The sequence below is a fragment of the Anomaloglossus baeobatrachus genome, chromosome 1 (assembly GCF_048569485.1).
Source record: "Anomaloglossus baeobatrachus isolate aAnoBae1 chromosome 1, aAnoBae1.hap1, whole genome shotgun sequence".
NCBI lineage: Eukaryota > Metazoa > Chordata > Amphibia > Anura > Aromobatidae > Anomaloglossus > Anomaloglossus baeobatrachus.
In genome coordinates this window covers 422,596,764-422,614,499 of record NC_134353.1, presented here as the reverse complement: position 1 = coordinate 422,614,499, position 17,736 = coordinate 422,596,764, and the positions used below count along the sequence as shown (strand labels likewise).

The following is a 17,736-nucleotide window of genomic DNA, read 5'->3' as shown; positions in this document are numbered from 1 at the left end:
CACGGGTTCCCACCGTACGACCTCACAGTACGCTCACAGTGGGCAGTCATGTTCAATGATCGCGCGCTATGGGGTTCAGATGTAGCAGAGCTGAATCGTCTTGGGACCTCGTGTGAATTACGTTGGACCTGCAGGGTTGTTTTGGGGGTTAATAAAGTGGTGAAAGAGGGTGGATTTTTTGTCTTTTTTTCCAAATAATGGATTTTTTGAGTGTTTGTGTTGTTAATAACAGCTGTGGGTTGTTATTAACCTCTTATATTACTCCAATTGCACCACACTAGAGCAGTTGGGAAAAGCTGGGTAAAGCGCCACGCTTGTTGCGTCTAACGGATGCAACAATTCCGGGTGGCTGGACGCTGATATTTTCAGGCTGGACCTCTCCAGCCTGAGAATACCAGCCTCCAGCTGTTGGGCTTTATCATGGATGGGTATCAAAATTGGGGGGACCGCACATAATTTTTAAAATTATTTAAATGATTTAAAAAAAAAAAAAAAAAACAACCAAAAATAACACATGTGGTTCCTCTTAGTTTGATACACAGCCAAGATAGGTGCATGTCTGGGGGCTGCAGCGCTGTATGCTTTATCTGTGTTGGGCTTCATAATACGGGGGGACCCTATGCTAGTTATTTTATTTACTTATTTTTATACAACTATACTAATCTGAAGACAGTTGCACTGCTTTACCCATCCACCGGCCATCCTGGCACCGGTTGCAGTCAGCTGACACTCAGGGAGGGGGCATGTCTGAATGCAACTAATCACAAGCGCTTGTGGGCGGGGTAAAGCAGTGCATATGGATGAGCAGTAATTAGCAGCCCATGAAGTGAATGCAAGGTCTGGGAGCAGCATACAGCCATGCCGAAGCCTCAGTAATTATAGCATGCCTGCTCCTATCCTCTTATCCCTTCTACCACCATCTTTAATCACCGGATTTTCATCGCCTAAAGGGGGCTTTACACGCAACGACATCGCTAACGAGATGTCCTTGGGGTAACGGAATTCGTGACGCACATCCGGCCTCGTTAGCGACGTCGTTGCGTGTGAAACGCATGAACGACCGTTAACGATCAAAATTACTTACCTAATCGTTGATCGTTGACACGTTGTTCTATTCCCAATTATCGTTGCTGTTGCAGGATGCAGGTTGTTCGTCGTTCCTGAGGCAGCACACATCGCTATGTATGACACCGCAGGAACGAGGAACAACATCGTACCTGCAGCCACCTGCAATGAGGAAGGAAGGAGGTGGGCGGGATATTCCGCCCGCTCATCTCCACCCCTCCGCTTCTATTGGGAGGCCGCTTAGTGACGCCGAACGAACTTCCCACTTAAAGGAGAGATTGTTCGGCGTGTAAAGCCTGCTATAGACTTATATGGGGACTGGAATTCGGCCGGGAACCGGATTTTAGAAACCAGATCACTGGGATCAGCCGTTCCGATTATCTGTGAGTCCACTCATTACTATCCACAATACTGATATTTTAAAACACTTCAGATTTTCTATCTGGAAATTCCAAAAATAAAATTACTTGCGCTTCTGCACTATTAATTTGCTAAAGAAGGTAAAAGACTACAAGTAAAGTCCCTTTTCCCCTTTAGGTCTTACTTTGATTTACTGAAGGTAGCAATCTTAGAAAATATTAGCCACTGAGTATTGGAAAAAAAATGTAAATATAAAAATCCAGCTCTTTGAATAGAGCCATTGGTTCACGGTAGCTCCATGATTGGGATCCTGCAAATATAAAACTGTAAATATATTACTGCTTCCAGTTGTATTACATTGTCTTAGACTGCTTTTTTTTTTTTTAGTGAGTGTCATAACTCCTCAGATCGCATCAAGGTACGTGTATGGGATGAGGACGATGACATAAAATCAAGAGTGAAACAAAGGTTCAAACGCGAGTCTGATGATTTTTTGGGACAAACTATCATTGAAGTTCGAACCTTGAGTGGGGAAATGGACGTGTGGTACAATCTAGGTAAGACTATCTATTGTATTAAATAGGACAAAAGCATTTAGACTTAATGCTCCCATTACTTCTAAAAGGCTATTTTCACACATTGCATATTTTGTGCTAATTTTACCTGTGTAGTTGCAACTTATCTGCAGCAAAGTCTGTATGTAAGGTCACACATGATGTTTTGTAGAATAGCACTCGGACCAATGTTAGCCTATGTGGCAGTGCTGATCGGCTTTTTTATCCCATGACGATCGGCATGAATAAAAGAGAGCAGCATCATGTGAGTGGCAGCACAAATTGGACGATACACACCCATTCAAGTATATGAAAAAGCAGAAATTATCGGGCTGCACTCGGATAACATCGATTTCCAAATCATAGAATGGAGAAGACTGAGAATTTTGGTTCTTCTCCTGACAGCGTGCTCTGTTTCTCTCATGCAAAGGAATCAGAGCACACCAAGGTGACACTTCAGACTCTGATCAGCGTTTGATGAGAGTGTCATTAGCATTCTCTCATATGAGAAGTCTATGGTCGTTTGACCGCAGCCTTACATGTGGATTCTGGTTCATATTTCACCATCTTTATTTTAAAGGGAGACATATGATCGCATTCTCCACATAGAATTGACATGCTGCAGATATTACAATCTGCACTGAAGGTCAATTTGTCATGTTGATTGAGAGGGTTAGTTATTGCTAAATATGTTTTAGACTAAATAATCAATGCTATAGAAGTTTACACTGACTAATGTATCAGATACTCCAACCTTCTATATCACTGTGCCAGTGATATCCCAAGAAAACATACTGTATATGGATACAAGTTAATAGTGCTTTGGTATATACTGACCTGCATACCTGTGTACTGTTGTAGCTGTTCTGCTCTGAACCAGTCATCAGATTACGGATTCACCAGTGAGGTACAAATTGAATTAGGCCTCTTAGATATCAAGCACTTGGAGAAAGGACATGTACACTTGTCAGCAAAATCAGTTTCTGTTTATTTACCTGTGCACACTTAACTTACACCATTTACAGACCAATGTAACGCTGTATAAAATGTTTCATTTGGAGGTACACCGGTTGCCCCATGCGTCAAATCTGACCTAGAAGTCTCAGAGACTTAGTGACTAGGGATGGGCGATCCTGAACTGTAAAGAACGAGGATCGTACCAATCACATAGTGATCGTGTACACGAGCCCGATCACGAGCTTTCCTGGGAAGCTCATGTTACAGATCGGGTCCAGGGACTGTAAAAAAAAAAAAGAAAAAGCACAGTAGTAAAAAACACTCTGATCATACTTACAGGTCCCGCGACTCGTCCTGCAGACTCTGTCTCCTGGCGTTTCTGCTTCCGAGTCGATCATCGCTGTGCCTGCCCCTCCTGGTAACCAGAATGACTAAAGGACCTTCTGTGATGTTATACCCATGTGACCAGTCATGTGTGAATTTTGTATTACCTCATTGGCTACAGACTGGTCACGTGACTATGATGTCATCAAAGGTCCTGGACGGTAACTGACCTTTGATTGTCACCATGTGAGTGTCATGTCGCATCACGGCGCACAATCTCCCCACAGGAGCATGTCAGCTGCGTCTATTTACATGCAGCTGAGGTGCTCCTGTCCTGAGAGCGTCAGGTCCGGGGTGATGCAATGCGACACGTAAGGGCAATCATACACTCACTATCCGCCTGCTTCTTGCTCTGTACAGAGTGATGTAGCAGAGCAGACATTGCTCTCTGCTTCTCACTATGTATAGACTGTGTCTGTGTACAGTGATGAAGCAAAGTTGACAATGCTGCCCTTGTGGATTACGTCAGACTAAGGATTGTTTTATAATAAAGATGGAGTCTCTAAGGCCCTGTGCACACTAGAAAATGGAATTTTCTTAAGAAAATTCTGGACCCTCTGAAAGATAGGGCTCCTCACCCTGTTCTCTGTGCGCCTGGTCCTGAGGGAGCTATGGCTTAGCTCTCTCCTCAGCAACTGTGTCCTCCACGTCTCACTTGTTCCCTGTCCGTCACTCCCTGATGACTGACTGCATGGCTGTGTGTGTGTGTGTGTGTGTGTGTCGCCTTACTCCCCATGTCAAGCTCCTCCCCCTCGGGTTCCTGAACTAGTGAGCAGAGGGTCCACCACATTAGTGATGGCCACCCTCCAATGTCTCTACCCCAGCCCTGTCCCAGTGAGAGGGCATCTAAGTGTATGTTGTGGTGCATTGTGGTGGTTTCACCGGTTATGACATCCTCCATATCCGAGATGAATACTGCACCCCAGATGAGGTGCAGTACCTTGTGGCGCCTGAAGCCTCAGGGATGCCACATTTACACAAGAAATTCCCATGACAGATGAGATGATACAATAAATGTTTTATTAAATGTCACTTTCTTAACTTATCAAAAGCTATGGCGTTGCCTCAAAATCACTAAGGTAGGCAACCAGGCCAAGATCACATTCGCCCCAGTATACTGCAGTAATTGATAGATAGACCATTATTTCTAATATTCAAAAATTCCATAATAACTGATTCTGTACTACAGGCCCATAGAAAATGTGGTCCCAATATTAAAAAAATGTACAAAACCTGAACCTACAACTTATAGGCTTGTAAGTTTAACCTCTACTGTGGGCAAAATCTTTGAGGGTTTTCTAAGAGAAGCTATCTGTCATACCTCAAATTTGACCTTGCTGCCTACTGTGCTGTGGTCGATTTCTCTCTCCACTGGACCACAATCAGGCTCGGTTGCTGTCCGGGTTCTGAACTATTTGTCTCTTTGTTTAGAGTTTTTAAAGTTGTTGCTTTTCTGCCAACAAGTATTTCCTATTATGTAATTTGGTCTGCCCTATCACCCAGCTTCCCTAGGTTTTCATTCTCAACTGTGATACTTCTTATGTGGACCCTGCTTGGAATTACAGCCTGTTGGTTTTCTGTTTTTCCTGGCTTATTATTACTTTTGGTTTCCCTTATTTTAATCTGCTCCTTCCCCCAGTTTCTTAAGGAGGAACCCTCGATGGTCGCTTAGGGAGCAATAGGTCTGAGTGGTCATCCAAGTAGAGTTGTTTTAGTCTGCACAGGCGGCTTTAGGCACTGCGCAGGGGGGATCTCTAGTCTGTACAAGAAACGGGCTCAGGTGTAAAACCTTATTTTTTCATTAGTTACCATATGTGCACTTTATTGTGCAAACCACTATCCCTGAGTATCTCAATAAGAGTAACCCCATGACCCAACAACAACATGGGTTTATGAAGGAGCAGTTCTGTCAGAGTAATTTGATGAGCTTATATGAGGAGGTAATTTCCAGACTAGACCAGTGTAAAGGCTACTTTACATGCAGCGACATCACTAGCGATGTCGCTGCCGATCGCACCCGCCCCCGTCGTTTGTGCGTCACGGGCAAATCACTGCCCATGGCGCACAATATCGTTAGTCCCCGTCACAAGGACTTACCTGCCTAGCGACGTCGCTGTGTCCGGCAAACCGCCTCTTTTCTAAGGGGGCGGTTCGTGCAGTGTCACAGCGGCATCACTAAGCGGCTGCCCAATAGAATCGGAGGGGCGGAGATGAGCGGCCGTAACATCCCGCCCACCTCCTTCCTTCCTCATTGCCGGCGGCTTTAGGTAACCTGTAGTTCGTTGTTCCTGAGGTGTCACACGTAGCGATGTGTGCTGCCTCGGAAATGACGAACAACCTACGTCCACAACAATCAACGATTTTTTGAAAATGAACAACGTGTAGACGATGGACGATTTGGTGAGTATTTTCCATCGTTAACGGCCGCTCATTGGTGTCACACGTAACGACGTTGCTAACGATGCCAGATGTGTATCACGGAGTCCGTGACCCCGGCGATATATCTTTAGATACGTCATTGCGTGTAACGGGGCCTTTAGTTCTCTCAGGATATGACGATTTGGAAACAAACAAATACATTTTTGTAAAAAGTAGCAAAGCATAAAAAAACTATATAAATCTGGTATCGCTGTAATCATACTAACCCAAACAATAAATTAGTCTTATCACTTTTACTGCATGGTGAACCTCGCAAAAATATATATATTTATATATATATATATATATATATATATATATATATATATATATATATATATATAAAAACAAACAATAGGTAAATTTCTGGCTTGTGTTCATTTTGCATCTGAATAATATGAATAAAAAATGTAATGTAAACCAACATAGTATCTAAAATATCTCCAAGTCGTCGTGCAAAAAATAAGCCTTCAAAAAGTTCGATGCAACCAAAAATAAAAAACTAAAGCTCTTAGAACATGGTGAAGGAAAAACAATTATTTTATAAAAAAAAGCATTTTCACTGTGTGATCATAGCAAAACATTTTAAAAAAACTATATAATAATAATAATCACATTGATCCTTTTACTGCTTTCTGTTTGTTCATTCTACCTTCCAAAAACCAAAATAAGGCTCCATTCATATTTATCCTGCGCTCACCGTTAAGTGATTATGTTGGGGTTTCCGTGTAAATCCCAAATCCCGCAATTCTTACAAAACCCCCGGACAGAACGACTCACTATAATGAGGCAGATGGAATCACTTTGGACTCTGGTCTCTGCTCTGCAGTGTTCTATCATTTTAGTGCACAGCTGTGTACAACCGGAGAGATGTCCATGCCTAAAAAGATGGATAACACTGGAAGAAATGCCAAACGGAGTCCAAAGTGTCTCCATCTACCTAATTATAGTAAATGGTTCCGTCTGGGGTTTTGCCTGAATTGCATTTTGTAGGATTTAGAGCTACAATGTAAGTGATCAGTGTAGAACACAAGAATGTGATTCCACCCTTGTACTGAAAGCAATCAAAAATGTTTATGTATCCCATAATGTTACAAAAAAAAACCTAACTTATACTAGTTTCCACTCAGGTCCGTTATCTGTCTCTGGAAATATTGGGGTTCCCACATTATTGGTGGAACAAAGACTCTGGAAAAGCAATGGATCCCACTCACTCAAATAAAATCAAGGGAAATCTGTGCTCCCAAGTCCACATGTCCCCCTCCTGAGCCTCACTGGGCTTAAACTGCAGTTAACAGCCACATATTTGGCATTACTGTAGTGTGGAGAGCCCAATTAACAATTTATGAGGTGTATGTCTCCTGATGCACAAACTGGGCACAATATCTGGGCACTAGGCTGGCATATTAGCAATTCTCTTGAAAAAAGTGTGATATGGATATTAGAAAATAGTCACTGCAGCAAAATGACTAATTCATTGAGAGGTTACATTTCTAAAATGGGGTCACTTTTCAGTTTTTCTGTTGTTCAGGCACCTTAGGGGCTCCGGAAATGTTACCCAAAAACTATTCTAGAAAAATCTGTTCTTTAAAAGGCAAATACCACCTCTTCCTGCTCACCTCTGCTGTGTGGCCAAACAGTAGTTTCTGTCAACATATAGGGCGTCACCACATTTGAGAGAAATTGCACAATGATTTATGGAGTCCAGTTTCACCTTCTAACCCTTGTGTAACTGACAAATTTGCAGCTAATAAAATTAGAATTTTACCACTAAAATGTTATATTTCGAAGTCCCACTGTTATTAAAAAAATAGCAGTCTGCAGCCACCCCGAATTATCGCATTTATTAGATGCGACAATCCTGGCACTTTACCCTGCTCATCCTGATGGCAATCGAGGTAATAAGGGGTTAATGACAGCTCACAGCTGCCACTAAGCCTATCATTAATGAGATCTCCCACATTACTAATTTGTAAGTGAAAAGAAATAAATACAAACACACAAAAAATTATATTTGAAATAAAATACAAAACAGCACCCTCTTTCAACCCTTTATCAAGCCTCAAACACCCAGTTCTGATGTAATCCACTTGTAATCCACACGAGGTCGGTCCCACAATGATTCCGGCTCTGCTATATACATACTGAAATCACAGGGTGTGGGCACAGAACATGTATGCACGCTGTGAGCTTCAGGCAGAGACTGACTTAGCCACAGCGATGAGCAGTGACATCACCCAGTTTATCTGCAGTCATAGCTGGAGGTTCTCATGGTACCCCAGCTTTGACCGCAGGTAATCTGACTTCAGGTGACCTCATTATACTCAGTGACCTTACCCCTGATGAGTGCACAGACCTGCATTTCCTGGCAGAAAACAGTGGGGTTTTTTGCCAAGAGATGCAGATTTGGTGCTGCAATTTATACACCATATTCCTGCACCTTCTGGCAAAAAAATGCATCAAAACACGATGCAGTTTTGATGTGATAGTGATGCAATTTTTAGCCACGAAATGCAGATGCAGGAATTTGGTGTATAAATTTCAGCACCAAATCTGCATCTATGGTACTATTCAAATTTTTTTGTTTTTTCACAGACCGTATGTCCATGCAAAACACGAGACATAACACATCTTTTTTTCTGGTATCACGGATGAAAAGTGCAAATACAAGATTTTGGATCCATGAAAAACACATACAACATATGGATGGCATCCGTGTACCATCTGTGTGCTGTACGTGTTTAACGTTTTAAAGTATGGGAAAAGCTTTATAATTGAGTTAGTTAACCCTAGAATGCATACCTGGGGCCTCGCAGGCCTGCTAGGTTACTTGTTTTTTATTGTAGATTTCTATGGTTGCGCGTTCTAGGGTTAATGATTCATCCGTGTAAAACATTGATGAGACGCTGCTGATAAAAACTGTTTTTCACACCGACGATACACTGAAGGTACAAACAGACACAAGGATGACACAGATGCAAAACACTGTTGACAGCAGTATCATTTTTTTATCACGTACATGTTTAAAGACGTGAATGAGGCAGTTCATATGCACACTCTCTTATGACCGACACCAATCTGTATTTTATGGGCATAAATGGAGGATGAAAGCAAAGCATTCAGCTTCCTATAAACAAGACGCATAGCTGGAGGCCATTATATTGAGTAAACAAACCCCACCAGGCATTACCTGCTTTTCAGGTACATTTTAATATGCCATCAATACACTTTAACAAGCGCTAATCTACCATAAATAAGTTTACACAGGCAGAGGCACATTTCCTGTTTACACGCAACAAGCCAATCATCCAACAATCTAGTGCTTGCCTGTTTACACCGACTGATAAAGCATTCTCCATACCATCAGGGAGTAATTTGTAACCCTCTCCTTCTGCCTTAGCACCCCATAACTACAGTAGTGACATTAACCCAGCACTACTTTAGTATGAAATGCTCCTTTTTTTATATACTTTTACGTAAACTTGGGTATGTCTAGGACATTTACAATTCAAGCAAGGGCTGATATTTGCAAATCATTCAGGCTCAGTGAGCAGCGTTGTGTGCTCAGTGGAGGGATGCAGGAGATGCCAGTCATTTACGTGCATTAATTTGGTGTGTAAAACGAAGCAGACTAGAGCATGGACAGAGTTCCACATTGAAAATCGGCCGTATGCACCAGCACATAGGTTACTATTGGTCAATCTGGGTGTAATCCATTGCACAGATGCACCAAATAAAACGTTTGTGTGAACGTACCCTTATAGTGTAAAAAATACATAAATCCTCTGTGGAAACCAGAGATCCTTCCTATTAAGTTTTGTCTAGTATTTTGTTAGCCTTTGTAATAAAAATGTTTTGTTTTCTTTTGTGTTCCTCAGATAAGCGCACAGACAAATCGGCAGTATCTGGTGCTATCAGGCTGCACATCAGTGTGGAGATCAAGGGCGAGGAGAAAGTGGCTCCATATCATGTACAATACACCTGTCTACATGAGGTTTGTAAACAGGCGCTTGCTTTCCAAACTAATCATCCTTCGACTGTTGCATGAGAGAATATTCTGACTCTGTAACTAGGCTGAGAACGTAGGGCGCTTGACATACTGTTTCTGTGGATGTCTCTATGTACCATTAAAGCACAACTCTAGTGTTTTTTTTATTTCTCCACTGTAGTAGCACTTTAAAAGTTCCCTGACCCCTATCTTATACTCACCTGCCACTGTCTTCATCTGTTTTCAGTGTGGCTTCGGTTAGTCTTCTATGATTTGTGACCTGCCAGCAGCTCCAGTGTTTCATGGGATGCACCGGAAGTCACAGCTCAATGAAGTCTATGAGAGCCTTGTTTTCCTCTCATAGAGTTGTATTGAGCACCTGTGACGCAACTTCTGACTTCTGGCCAGTCAGAAGTTACAGATTCAAAATGGCGTCGCGGAACCGGTGCAGCACCGTACAAAGATGAAGCCACTGGAAAGTAAAGTACAAGGGGTAGGGGACTTACATTTCAAGAGCCGCTCCAGTGCTGAATCCCCACCCCCACCCCGCTGTAGTGGTGCTTTAATCACGTGAAGAGGGGACAGCTTGACTAAACTGCAGGAGGCACATATGACGATTCCAGAACAAGTTTTTTTTCTGGCAAAATTATTGTAGTTATGCACAATACAGTAGGTAAAAAAGTAAGTTCTGAACTAGAGGTGTATAGGGATGATGCTGGCAAAATGGATGACAAACACTGACTTGGGAAGAACGGAGAAGTTACTTACAGAGCAGCTACAGGGAGAGACAGAGGACAAACTTCTAAAAGGCAAACTGATTACATAACAGTGAAACAGAAACAAAACAAATAAACGGTTTGGTGCCGTGTTGGCCAGTTGAAAAATGATTAATTGCTCTCAGTGGGAGAACGAAAATAATCTTGAAGTTATAATACCTTCTAATGGCTAACAAAAATAAAATAAATGATGTTACAAAGCAAGCTTTCCCGACTACTTAGATCTCTTCATCAGGCATGGTATAAAAAAGTCATATCATGCCTGATGAAGAGACCTGAGTAGTCTGGAAAGCTTGTTTTGCAACATCATTTATTTTATTTTGGTTAGCCATTAAAAGGTATCAGAACTACAATATAATTATTGGAGAAACTAATTAATGACAATACAATAATGCATTGATCACAAGTCATGAGACATAACAGAGAATATGCCTATGGCTTTTATCACTTTATATTTGATTTTAGTGAACAACAATATTGGGAGCTCATCAGTAATTGACATTTTCTTTTCTTCTAGAACCTGTTCCATTACCTTACAGATGTACAGAACAATGGGGTTGTAAAAATTCCTGATGCCAAAGGGGATGATGCCTGGAAGGTTTACTTTGATGAGACTGCACAAGAAATAGTGGATGAATTTGCAATGAGATATGGCGTGGAGTCAATATACCAAGCAATGACGTGAGAAACTGTCATTTGGGGTTTATGGGCTGAGGAGGGATGTTGCATAACCAGTTGTCAATACTCGTCCATAAATATAGGGAATCTGTTACCAGCTTTTTGCTACATAATCTGAGAGCAGCATAATGTAGAGACAGAGACGTTTATTCTGGTGATGTGTCACTTACTGTGCAGCTTGCTGTAGATTTGATAAAATCAGCAGGAAATTATCACCAGAGGACTGGTAAACCTCCTGCCAGCTAGTCCTCTATATTTTATGATCACTGTATAAACACATCCCCACCACTGATTGGCAGCTTTCTGCCTATGCAAAGTGTATATGCATATATGCACATGTCTATGCACAAAGCTGCCAATCAGTGGTGAGGGTGGGGTTATACAGAGTTCAGCAGTCAGAGAAATGGTAGATCTGCACAAGCTAAAAAAAGTGTTTAATCTAAACTGCAGCAAGCAGCCTAGTAAGTAATACATCACTGGAACCAAGGCGTCTACCCCTACATTATGCTGCTCTCAGATGGGGGTAGCGAAAACCTACTGACAGATTCCCTTTAGAACTAATAGCTTTTATACAAAAAATGTTAAAGGAACTTTCAGGCAAAATTAGATAAATTAAAATAATTGACATACTGTATATGTCTAACTTGTACTACTATATCAGTGGTGGTACATTGCATCCCTTTATCATTCCAAAAGTATCACCTCCATGTTCCTGCACAGCTCATGAAAGCACTGAAAAAGGCACGTGCTGTATAAGTCAGCAGCTAATTAGTAAGCACGTGATTGTGGATATGTCTATATTAGTGATGAGCGAGCATGCTTGTCACTACTCGGTACTCGCACGAGTATCACTGTACTCGGGCTGCTCGGCGGGGACCGAGTAATCTCGCGATACTCGTGCTTTACTCGTGGTCTTCATTTCTGCATGTTGGCGCTCTTTTGAGAGCCAGCCCTCATACAGGGATTGGCTGGCAGACCACTGCAATGCCACAGCCCTGTTAGTTGTGGAATTGCAGTGATTGGCCGGCCTGCACAGCGTCACCGAGCCTTTATATCGGCCGGCGCGCTGTGCTCTGCTCACAGCTATTCTGACAGTGAGTGTAGGGAGAGTGTCGCTGATTCAGGGAAAGCTTTGCGGCCCTTTATAGCTTTTTCAGTTGCAGGGCTGCAAACAGTGTGACCAAAAGTCCTTCTCAGGACTATTCTAGTTGTATACAGGCAGGCAGGGTATAGCCAGGTCGGCGTACAGTAGCAGAGTCCTTCTCAGGACTATTGTTGCTATATACAGGCAGGGTATAGCCAGGTCTGAATACAGGCTAGTGACCAAAAGAGTCCTTGTCAGGACTATTGTAGCAGTATACAGGCAGGCAGGCAGGCAGGGTAGTGGTGACCGTATACCAGCCTTCATATCTGGGGCTGGTGTACACAGTGTAAAACAGTCCAGATAGTGTCTGACTTGTCTGTACTGTAATTGTCGCTCCCCAAAAAAACCTGTTAGTAGGTTATTATTGCGTCCGTGCTTGGTTTTTAAAACCGCACGTGTGTGCCTGTTGGTGGCAGCGTACAGGTGCACTGGTGTGCGTTTACCAAACTATTATATAACGCACAAGTGTAGTGTATAATACACGTCAGTCAGCAGTGGCTGATAGTGTCAGAGTTCTTAATTTTTGCTCCTAAAACCTGTGTTAGGTTATTATTGCGTCCGTGCTTGGTTTTTAAAACCGCACGTGTGTGCCTGTTGGTGGCAGCGTACAGGTGCACTGGTGTGCGTTTACCAAACTATTATATAACGCACAAGTGTAGTGTATAATACACGTCAGTCAGCAGTGGCTGATAGTGTCAGAGTTCTTAATTTTTGCTCCTAAAACCTGTGTTAGGTTATTATTGCGTCCGTGCTTGGTTTTTAAAACCGCACGTGTGTGCCTGTTGGTGGCAGCGTACAGGTGCACTGGTGTGCGTTTACCAAACTATTATATAACGCACAAGTGTAGTGTATAATACACGTCAGTCAGCAGTGGCTGATAGTGTCAGAGTTCTTAATTTTTGCTCCTAAAACCTGTGTTAGGTTATTATTGCGTCCGTGCTTGGTTTTTAAAACCGCACGTGTGTGCCTGTTGGTGGCAGCGTACAGGTGCACTGGTGTGCGTTTACCAAACTATTATATAACGCACAAGTGTAGTGTATAATACACGTCAGTCAGCAGTGGCTGATAGTGTCAGAGTTCTTAATTTTTGCTCCTAAAACCTGTGTTAGGTTATTATTGCGTCCGTGCTTGGTTTTTAAAACCGCACGTGTGTGCCTGTTGGTGGCAGCGTACAGGTGCACTGGTGTGCGTTTACCAAACTATTATATAACGCACAAGTGTAGTGTATAATACACGTCAGTCAGCAGTGGCTGATAGTGTCAGAGTTCTTAATTTTTGCTCCTAAAACCTGTGTTAGGTTATTATTGCGTCCGTGCTTGGTTTTTAAAACCGCACGTGTGTGCCTGTTGGTGGCAGCGTACAGGTGCACTGGTGTGCGTTTACCAAACTATTATATAACGCACAAGTGTAGTGTATAATACACGTCAGTCAGCAGTGGCTGATAGTGTCAGAGTTCTTAATTTTTGCTCCTAAAACCTGTGTTAGGTTATTATTGCGTCCGTGCTTGGTTTTTAAAACCGCACGTGTGTGCCTGTTGGTGGCAGCGTACAGGTGCACTGGTGTGCGTTTACCAAACTATTATATAACGCACAAGTGTAGTGTATAATACACGTCAGTCAGCAGTGGCTGATAGTGTCAGAGTTCTTAATTTTTGCTCCTAAAACCTGTGTTAGGTTATTATTGCGTCCGTGCTTGGTTTTTAAAACCGCACGTGTGTGCCTGTTGGTGGCAGCGTACAGGTGCACTGGTGTGCGTTTACCAAACTATTATATAACGCACAAGTGTAGTGTATAATACACGTCAGTCAGCAGTGGCTGATAGTGTCAGAGTTCTTAATTTTTGCTCCTAAAACCTGTGTTAGGTTATTATTGCGTCCGTGCTTGGTTTTTAAAACCGCACGTGTGTGCCTGTTGGTGGCAGCGTACAGGTGCACTGGTGTGCAATTTCCAGAAACTTTGATATAACGCACAAGTAGTGAATATACACGTCAGCAGTGCACAGCATTGCAAAATGCGCAAGGGCATTGGCAAGGAACAAGGAAGTGGACGTGATGGTGGTGCAGGCAGAGGCCGAGGTCGTGGGCAAGCTCTAATTTCGCCACAACAAAGGGCCACATCTAGTCGCTCGCACGTCCTGTCCCAAATTCTTGGGGACCGCAGCAGTACACCGCTCTTGAACCAAGACCAGTGTCAACAGGTTGTTAGTTGGATAGCGGATAATGCTTCCAGTCAGATTGGCACCACCACAAACACTCTGTCTTCCACACGGTCAAGTGTCAGTAGCCGTGATACTGCACCGCACATTTCTGAACCTGATCCTCCTTCCTACCACCAGGCTGAGTACACGTCCTCCTCGGACATTAATGATCCCACACTTGGACACTCGGAAGAGCTGTTCACGTTTCCATTCACACATTCTGGCCTCTCGCCAGCTCATATTGAAGTGGGTCATGAGGAGATCGTCTGTACAGATAGCCAAATATTTGAGCAGCCACGTTCTCACGAAGTTGGCAACGTGTCTCAACAAGTGGTGGACGATGATGAGACACAATTGTCAGCAAGTCAGGAGGAGGAGCAGGGTGCGGAAGAGGAAGACGACGTGGTGGATGATCCAGTAACTGACCCAACCTGGCAGGAGGATATGCAGAGCGAGGACAGCAGTGCACAGGGGGAGGGAGGCGTAGCATCACAACAGGCAGTAAGAAGCAGGGTGGTGGCCCCAGGCAGAAGTCAGGCAACCGTTCCCCGTAACAACACGACGACACCAGGTGCCTGTACAAATGTTAGGTCTTCACGAGTCTGGCAGTTTTTTAAGTTGGATCCAGATGATTCAAAAAAGGCCATTTGCAACACCTGCCGTGCCAGCATCAGCAGGGGTACCAAAACTAGCAGCCTGACCACCACCAGCATGATCAGGCACATGTCAGCCAAGCACCCGACTTTGTGGGAAGTACAACAGAGTCGAGGAGCAGTGCTTGCTGATGTCACTGCTACGTCTTCGCTGGTTGTGCATGCGAGCCAATCCTCTGTCCATGCTGCCTGCGAACAAGCCTCCTCCACTCCTGCACCTGCAGTTGCCTACGCAGAAAGAACACCATCATCAAGCACGTCCTTGTCCCAGCGCAGCGTTCAGTTATCCATTGAGCAAACCTTTGAACGCAGGCGCAAATACACTGCCAACACCCCACATGCCACAGTTCTAAATGCTAACATTTCGCGACTGCTTGCGCTGGAAATGTTGCCTTTTAGGCTGGTGGAGACAGAAGCATTCCGTGACCTGATGGCGGCAGCTGTCCCACGTTACTCGGTCCCCAGCCGCCACTATTTCTCCCGGTGTGCCGTCCCCGCGTTGCATAACCACGTGTCACAAAACATCACACGTGCCCTGAACAACGCTGTTTCACCCAAAGTCCACCTAACCACAGACACGTGGACAAGTGCTTGTGGGCAAGGCCGCTACATCTCGTTGACGGCACACTGGGTTAATATTGTGGAAGCTGGGACCCAGTCTGAGCGAGGGACGGAACACGTCCTTCCCACACCAAGGTTTGCAGGCCCTACCTCAGTCAGTGTTTCACCCACACTCTACAGCTCCGGAATGTCATGCTCTTCAGCCTCCTCCTCCTCCTGCGCATCCTCATCCACTGTGCCCTCCACACCAGTCACAAGCTGGAAGCACTGCAGCACTGCCTCGGCGAAGCGGCAACAGGCTGTGCTGAAGCTAATCTGCATAGGTGACAAACCCCACAATGCAGAAGAGCTGTGGACAGCTCTGAAACAGCAGGCAGATCACTGGCTCACACCTCTGAACCTAAAGCCAGGAAAGGTCGTTTGTGACAATGGCCGGAACCTGGTGGCGGCTTTGAGGCGAGGCCAGCTGACACATGTTCCATGCGTGGCCCATGTGCTCAACCTCGTGGTTCAGCGGTTTATAAAGTCATACCCAGAGCTGTCTGATCTGCTGGTAAAAGTTCGCCGCCTGTCTGCACATTTTCGAAAGTCACCTACTGCTTCAGCCGGCCTTGCCGGCTTTCAGCGCCGTTTGCATCTTCCGGCTCACAGACTGGTGTGTGATGTCCCCACGCGTTGGAATTCAACTCTGCACATGTTGGTCAGGATATGTGAGCAGAAGAGGGCAGTTGTTGAGTACCTGCATCACCTAAGCCGTCGGGAAATGGGTCAAACTCCACACATAACACCTGAGGAGTGGAGATGGATGTCAGACCTATGTACCATCCTCCAAAACTTTGAGGACTCCACCAAGATGGTGAGTGGTGATGACGCCATTATTAGCGTCACCATACCGCTACTCTGCCTTCTAAAACGGTCCCTGCTGAAAAACAAACATGATGCATTGCAGGCGGAGCGCGATGAGTTGCAGCAAGAAACAGTAGTGGGTGTGGGTGATAACACACAGCCCAGCCTCGTCTCATCACAACGTGCAGTGGAGGACTATGACGAGGAGGAGGATGAAGACATGGAGCAACTCTCCGGCCAAATTGAGGATATGACATGCACACCAGTCATATCCTCGATTCAGCGTGGCTGGCCAGAGGACAGGGTAGATGAGGAGGAGGAGGAGGAGGAGGAGGAGGAGGAGGACAGCATGTTCAGTCATCTTGTTGGTCAGGCTACTGAAGTCCTGGCTGTTAAGAGTCTGGCGCACATGGCTGACTTTATGGTAAGCTGCCTGTCTCGTGACCCTCGCGTTAAGAACATCTTGGCCGACAATCATTACTGGTTGGTAACACTGTTAGACCCACGCTACAAGGAGAACTTTTTGTCTCTTATTCCCGTGGATGAGAGGTCAACCAAAATGCAGCAGTTTCGGAAGGCCATACTCACGGAAGTAGGCAAAGCATTCCCCTCACAAAACGCTAGCGGCATAGGTCAGGAATCAGTGGACAACCGAGGCGTACAGCCGAGAGAGGCACAAGTCCAATCCGCCAGAGGTAGGGGAACAGTCTTTAAGATGTGGGACAGTTTTCTCAGCCCCTCACGTACCACAGCCCCTGAGGTGCGGGGTAGTGCCACAAGAAATCCTAAGTTTGCCCAGATGCTGAAGGAGTACCTTGCAGATCGAACAACTGTACTCCGACATTCCGCTGTGCCTTACAATTATTGGGTATCCAAGCTGGACACGTGGCATGAATTGGCTCTCTACGCCTTGGAAGTCCTGGCCTGCCCTGCTGCTAGCGTTTTGTCAGAGCGTGTTTTTAGTGCCGCAGGTGGAATCATTACAGATAAACGCACCCGCCTGTCAACTGAAAATGCTGACAGGCTGACTCTGATAAAGATGAACAAGGGTTGGATTGGGCCAGACTTCACCACACCACCAGCAAATGAGAGCGGAATTTAAAGTTTGCCATGTACCTCCACTCACCCATGGGTACACTTCTCGACTTTGGATAAT

The 17,736-nt window shown here is 44.5% G+C and overlaps 1 protein-coding gene across 1 annotated transcript in view; it reads left to right on the top strand.

Annotated features, from left to right (window-relative positions):
• The window catches only part of UNC13A (unc-13 homolog A), a 475,959-nt gene that overhangs the window by 253,180 nt on the left and 205,043 nt on the right, over positions 1-17,736 (top strand). Inside the window, exons 19-21 of the mRNA XM_075352602.1 lie at positions 1,813-1,982; positions 9,617-9,732; positions 11,020-11,183. Coding sequence (XP_075208717.1) covers positions 1,813-1,982; positions 9,617-9,732; positions 11,020-11,183 — 450 coding nt within the window. The remainder of the gene's footprint in view (positions 1-1,812; positions 1,983-9,616; positions 9,733-11,019; positions 11,184-17,736) is intronic.